Source organism: Oncorhynchus nerka, linkage group LG4 (genome assembly GCF_034236695.1).
Source record: "Oncorhynchus nerka isolate Pitt River linkage group LG4, Oner_Uvic_2.0, whole genome shotgun sequence".
NCBI classification, from domain to species: domain Eukaryota; kingdom Metazoa; phylum Chordata; class Actinopteri; order Salmoniformes; family Salmonidae; genus Oncorhynchus; species Oncorhynchus nerka.
Window position 1 is genome coordinate 94,766,175 of NC_088399.1, and position 7,309 is coordinate 94,773,483.

Genomic DNA, 7,309 nt, shown 5'->3' on the forward strand with positions numbered 1-7,309 from the left:
GCCAGACTGGGCACCAGACCCGCGTCACCAGAACCAGCCAGACTGGGCACCAGACCTGAGTCACCAGAACCAGCCAGACTGGGCACCAGACCCACGTCACCAGAACCAGCCAGACTGGGCACCAGACCAGAGTCAACAGAACCAGCCAGACTGGGCACCAGACCTACGTCAACAGAACCAGCCAGACTGGGCACCAGACCCGCGTCAACAGAACCAGCCAGACTGGGCACCAGACCCACGTCACCAGAACCAGCCAGACTGGGCACCAGACCCACGTCACCAGAACCAGCCAGACTGGGCACCAGACCTGAGTCACCAGAACCAGCCAGACTGGGCACCAGACCAGAGTCAACAGAACCAGCCAGGCTGACCTGAGTAACCAGAACCAGCCAGACTGGGCACCAGACTAGAGTCAACAGAACCAGCCAGGCTGACCCGAGTCACCAGAGCCAGTCAAGACTGGGCACCAGACCCAGCCAGGCTGACCCGCGTCAACAGAACCAGCCAGACTGGGCACCAGACCCGAGTCACCAGAACCAGCCAGACTGGGCACCAGACCCACGTCACCAGAACCAGCCAGACTGGGCACCAGACCCACGTCACCAGAACCAGCCAGACTGGGCACCAGACCTGAGTCACCAGAACCAGCCAGACTGGGCACCAGACCAGAGTCAACAGAACCAGCCAGGCTGACCTGAGTAACCAGAACCAGCCAGACTGGGCACCAGACTAGAGTCAACAGAACCAGCCAGGCTGACCCGAGTCACCAGAGCCAGTCAAGACTGGGCACCAGACCCAGCCAGGCTGACCCGCGTCAACAGAACCAGCCAGACTGGGCACCAGACCCTGCCAGGCTGACCCGCGTCACCAGAGCCAGCCAGACTGGGCACCAGAACCAGCCAGGCTGACCCGCGTCAACAGAACCAGCCAGACTGGGCACCAGACCCAGCCAGGCTGACCCGCATCACCAGAGCCAGCCAGACTGGGCACCAGAACCAGCCAGGCTGACCCGAGGCACCAGAGCCAGCCAGGCTGACCCGAGGCACCAGAGCCAGCCAGACTGGGCACCAGAACCAGCCAGGCTGACCCGAGGCACCAGAGCCAGCCAGGCTGGGCACCAGAACCAGCCAGGCTGACCCGAGGCACCAGAGCCAGCCAGGCTGACCCGAGGCACCAGAGCCAGCCAGACTGACCCGCGTCACCAGAACCAGCCAGGCTGACCCGAGGCACCAGAGCCAGCCAGGCTGACCCGCGTCACCAGAGCCAGCCAGACTGGGCACCAGAACCAGCCAGGCTGACCCGAGGCACCAGAGCCAGCCAGGCTGACCCGAGGCACCAGAACCAGCCAGGCTGACCCGAGGCACCAGAACCAGCCAGGCTGACCCGAGGCACCAGAGCCAGCCAGACTGGGCACCAGAACCAGCCAGGCTGACCCGAGGCACCAGAACCAGCCAGACTGGGCACCATGGAGTGTGATTGTAACATCACAGGCGAAGTGCATGGCCACACACACATGGCCTTATTTCTATTACAGCATATTGGATGATAGATTCATATTCCATTCACCCAGTTCAATATTTTTTATTTTATTTTATCTTTATTTAACCAGGCAAGTCAGTTAAGAACATTTACATTTAAGTCATTTAGCAGACGCTCTTATCCAGAGCGACTTACAAATTCTTATTTTCAATGACGGCCTAGGAACAGTGGGTTAACTGCCTGTTCAGGGGCAAAACGACAGATTTGTACCTTGTCAGCTCGGGGGTTTGAACTTGCAACCTTCCGGTTCCTAGTCCAACGCTCTACATGATACTATAATTTTCCCTATACCCATCATGAGGTTCCTACAACGCAGCCTATAAAATTAAAGTTAACAACTTAAGTGCACACAGGTTGAGAGAAAAATGTGAGTAATCAAGTGGACAGACGGACACGTTCAATAACACCTTGCACATTCTTGCCTGCATATACAGTTGACGTTGGAAGTTTACGTACACCTTAGCCAAAACATTTGAACTCAGTTTCACAAATCCCTGACATTTAATCATAGTAAAAATTACCTATCTTAGGTCAGTTAGAATCACCACCTTATTTTAAAAATGTGAAATGTCAGAATAATAGAGAAAATTATTTATTTCTTCATCACATTCCAAAGGGGTCAGAAGTTTACATACACTCAATTAGTATTTGGTAACATTGCCTTAAAATGGTTTAACTTTGGGTCAAACGTTTCGGGTAGCCTTCCATAAGCGTCCCTCAATAAGTTGGGTGAATTTTGGCCCATTCCTCCTGACAGAGCTGGTGTAACTGAGTCAGGTTTCTAGGCCTCCTTGCTCGCATACGCTTTTTCAGTTCTGCCCACACATTTTCTATAGGATTGAGGTCAGGGTTTGTTGATGGCCATACCTTGACTTTGTTGTCCGTCCTTAAGCCCTTTTGCCACAACTTTGGAAGTATGCTTGGGGTCATTGTCCATTTGGAAGACCCATTTGCGACCAAGCTTCAACTTCCTGACTGATGTCTTGAGATATTGCTTCAATATAACCACATAATTTTCCTCCCTCGTGATGTCATCTATTTTGTGAAGTGCACCAGTCCCTCCTGCAGCAAAGCACCCCCACAACATGATGCTGCCACCCCCATGCTTCAAGGTTGGGATGGTGTTCTTCGGCTTGCAAGCCTCCCCCTTTTTCCTCCAAACATAACAATGGTCATTATGGCCAAACAGTTCTATTTTTGTTTCATCAGACCAGAGGATATTTGTCCAAAAAGTACAATCTTTGTCCCCATGTGCAGTTGAAAACCATAGTCTGGCTTTTTTTATGGCGGCTTCTTCCTTGCTGAGCGGCCTTTCAGGTTGTGTCTTCACAAGGTCCTTTGCTGTTGTTCGGGGATTGATTTGCATTTTTCAACACCAAAGTACGTTCCATCTCTAGGAGACCTTCCTGAGCGGTATGACAGCTGAGTGGTCCCATGGTGCTAATAATTGCGTACTATTGTTTGTACAGATGAACGTGGCGCCTTCAGGCATTTGGAAATTGCTCCCAAGGACCTCCACCAGACTTGTGGAGGTCTACAATTGTTTTTCTGAGGTCTTGGCTGATATCTTTTTATTTTCCCATGATGTCAAGCAAAGAGGCACTGAGTTTGGAGGTAGGCCTTGAAATACATCCACAGGTACACATCCAATTGACTCAAATGATGTCAATTAGCCTATCAGAAGATTCTAAATCCATGACATCATTTTCTGGAATTTTCCAAGCCGTTTAAAAGGCACAGTTAACTTAGCGTATGTAAACTTCAGTAGTAGCCTACAGCAAAGTGTGTTTAAATAATTTCAAACGAGTTAATTTATGCTAGTTAGTTTTTGCTACCATGTGGGGTTTAGCTTGCTTGAGCCTGCTAACCGAGTAGTGGTAATTCACCTGTTTCCATACACGTTTCATTTTAAAACATTTATCTTACAAAGGAGTTGTTTAATCTAACTGCTTAACTATTTATCTGTACATGGAATTGTATTTGGTGTTTTTTCCTCATTTTCTTTCTCGTCTTTACAGGAAAATGCCACGGGCACTATCTGATGTGTGGAGACATTTCACAGCACCTTATGTAGAAGGAAAAGCTGTGTACATTTGCAAATACTGTACCAAATCACATGTGAAGAATTCAACAAAGATGCAGAATCATCTGGCCAAGTGCATAAAGTTCCCTCAGCACTCACAACAAGCAACCTCTGACAAAAGTCCCTCTACTTCTATTGGAGGTGAAAATTATGAATCAGACCTTATCGATAGCAACAGCTCATGGTCCTCCTGGAATCAGAAGATTTTTTTGACTCAATGGAGGAACGTAGTCAGAGATACTGATGAATGTCTTGCTCTAGCTGTGTATGCAACTGGTTCACCTCTGATGCTCATAGGCAATGTGTATTAGAAGAGATTTCTGAATGTTCTTTGCCCAGCATACACCCCTCCAACCAGACATGCTTTATCTACTAATTTGCTGGATGCAGAGTTCAACAGAGTTCAAGTGAAGTTCAAGCAAATCATAGAGAAAGCAGAATGTTTTGCAAGCATCTCTAATGGGTGGTTTAATGTTCGTGGGCAAGGAATAATTAACTACATGTCCATCCCTCAACCAGTATTCTACAAGAGCACAGACACAAGGGACAACAGACACACCGGGTCTCTACATTTCAGATGAGCTGATGGAAGTCATCAATGACCTTGGACCACAGAAGGCATTTGCACCGGTGACAGACAATGCTGCAAACACGAAGGCTGCTTGGTCTAAAGTGGAGGAGTCCTACCCTCACAACACACCCATTGGCTGTGCTGCTCATGCATTGAATCTGCTCCTCAAGGACATCATGGCACTGAAAACAATAGATACACTCTACAAGAGAGCCAAGGAAATGGTTAAGTATGTGAAGGGTCCTCAAGTTATAGCAGCAATCTACCTCACCAAGCAAAGTGAGAAGAATAAGAGCACCACATTGAAGCTGCCCAGCAACACCCATTGGGGTGGTGTTGTCATCAAGTTTGACAGTCTCCTGGAGGGGAAGGAGTCTCTCCATGAAATGGCCATATCCCAGTCTGCCGATATGTACAGCCCCATCAAGAGGATCCTCCTGGATGATGTATGTTGGGAGAGAGTGGTAAGCAGCCTGAAACTCCTGAAACCTATAGCAGTAGCCATCGCACGGATTGAGGGAGACTATGCCATCCTGTCTGATGTTCAGACTCATGTATGCTGCTTGCAGATGTAAGAGAAGAAATATGTACTGCCCTGCCCACTTCACTGTTGTGCCAAGCAGAGGAAACTGTAGTTCTGAAATACATCAAAAATGTATTTACTCATCAAAAATGTAATTTACTCCATGTGTAACTCTGTGTTGTCTGTTCACACTGCTATGCTTTATCTTGGCCAGGTCGCAGTTGCAAATGAGAACTTGTTCTCAACTAGCCTACCTGGTTAAATAAAGGTGAAATAAAATAAATAAAAAGAACAGAGAGGATTAGAACAGAGAGGAATAGAACAGAGACCTGGTTAAATAAAGGTGAAATAAATAAAAAATACATTTTAAAAAAGCATGAAGACTTCTGCCTGAAGCCCATACACGCCACAGCATACATGTTGGACCCCAAGTGTACTGGCAAGAGCATCCTGTCTGGTGCAGATATCAACAAGGCCTATGGTGTCATCACTTCTGTGTCTCGCCACCTTGGCCTGGACGACCTCAGAGTTTCATGAGCAACTTTATGTTGTTGTTTACAGTTTAACTACCAGCAACGTGGGCAGGTCTCATTGACATCAATAGCAACGCAGGCATTGTGACGCAGAACAATAAAATGACAATAGAATGTTCGGAACACTATAGAACGAAGAGGAGCTGGCAGGGTGAAAAATACCCTAAAATAAGGCCGGTTTTCAAATCAAATCAAATGTTATTTGTCACATACACATTGTTAGCAGATGTTAATGCGAGTGTAGCGAAATGCTTGTGCTTCTAGTTCCGACAAATGCAGTAATAACCAACGAGTAATCTAACCTAACAATTTCACAACAACTACCTTAAACACACAAGTGTAAAGGGATAAAGAATATGTACATAAAAAAATATATGAATGAGTGATGGTACAGAGCGGCATAGGCAAGATGCAGTAGATGGTATCGAGTACAGTATATACATATGAGATGAGTAATGTAGGGTATGTAAACATATAAAAGTGGCATTGTTTAAAGTAACTAGTGATACATGTATTACATAAAGATGGCAAGATGCAGTAGATGGTATAGAGGACAGTATATACATATGAGATGAGTAATGTAAGGTATGTAAACATAAAAGTCGCATTGAACGCGAAGCGAGGCGGCCATCTCTGTCGGCGCCGGAAGTACAATATAATCGAGCAAGATGTTTTCCGTGATTACTTCAAAACTATCAGCTGGGAACATATGGTAATATTATGAAACTGGGCTCCACAGCAGATACAATGAACTAGTGTTTATGAGAAAAGGGGAAAAAAAGCATTGTTAAATATCATGTGCCCAGCCTACCTCAGAGGACGGACGGACACTAGCTGTCCTCCAGCTACACCCGGGTGCTACCCTAAAGAGTGCTTTTGAAGCTACTGTAGCCCTTCATTGCAAAACAGTGCGTTTTAATTCATGATTTGGTGACGTAAATATATTTACTATAGTTTAATTTAAAAAATATATTTAAAAATGTTTAACTTTAATGTTTCACTATTTTTATATAATTCACAGAGGAGTATGGTCCTCCCCTGATTAATGTGCATTCCCAGTAGGCGGTAATACAGTCGGAAATTCAACAGAGTACGAAAGCTTTTGCTAACGATAAGTTAGTTCAGTTATGAACCTCAAGTTGTAGCAACGACAAGCCTTTAGATAGCTAGCGTAACGCTAACCAGTTAGCGAAGTTAACTTGTCAACAAAACAATGATTGTGTGACCCGCCCTAGTTAACTCTCAGTAGGTGTCAACATGCAAGTAACAGGGATATGACTGGTTGCTCATTTCAGTAAGTAACTCGCCAACGAGTTAATAAATTGACGGGCGTTAACATGTTTTGCTAGTTATCTAATAACCTGCGTACTACTGGCTTCCATATTAACCTGGTAAGACAGACAAAAAAAAGCGACCTACCTAACGTTAGCAGGCGATGCATGTAAGGTTAACGTTAGTTGGCGTTTGCTTCTGAAATTGCCACCTTATGTCATTTGTAGACTTTCTTGAAGGACACGTCGTCCTGACAACCTAGATAATACTGTACCAGTAAAAGGTTGCAATCTGTAGGTGAAAACAATAACAATAGCTTGCTAGCTAGTGGGGGATTTGACAATCATGTAAGTTATTCCAACAGGCAGTATTCTCTAGTCCCGTGTATGAACCATACGGTCTAGAAACACATCATAACTCACCCATTTTTATCTTAAATTACAGATACTTCTTTTGTGTTTAGAGAGAAATAAATTGTAATCCTCTTTCCCAGTTTGCTTTTCAGAATTTGCTCCTCACAAACAATATGTCGTCGGAGAAATACGGATGGCGAGAGATGACAAATTTAATACCACTGTTTCCCACGGACGCTAGTGGGCGCCAATGAAATGATTGTTCAATACATTGTCACAAATTATATCAGTGGAATGTTCTTCTGATATAATTTGATAAAGATGTCCACAGACTGTTTTCATGAATTGTTAATTATGAAAAAATGCACAAACATATTTCAATATTCACCTCTCTCTCTCTCTCTCTCTCTCTCTGTCTCTCTGTGTCTCTCTCTC

General features: G+C 45.4%; 1 protein-coding gene across 1 annotated transcript in view; it reads right to left on the reverse strand.

Moving 5' to 3' along the window:
• Positions 1 to 7,061, reverse strand: part of LOC115121702 (importin subunit alpha-7-like) — a 24,336-nt gene extending 17,275 nt beyond the window's left edge. The window contains exon 1 of the mRNA XM_065018048.1: positions 6,944 to 7,061. Within this exon, the coding sequence (XP_064874120.1) occupies positions 6,944 to 6,947 (4 nt within the window). The 5' untranslated portion in view covers positions 6,948 to 7,061. The remainder of the gene's footprint in view (positions 1 to 6,943) is intronic.
• Between the last annotated feature and the right edge of the window lie 248 nt (positions 7,062 to 7,309).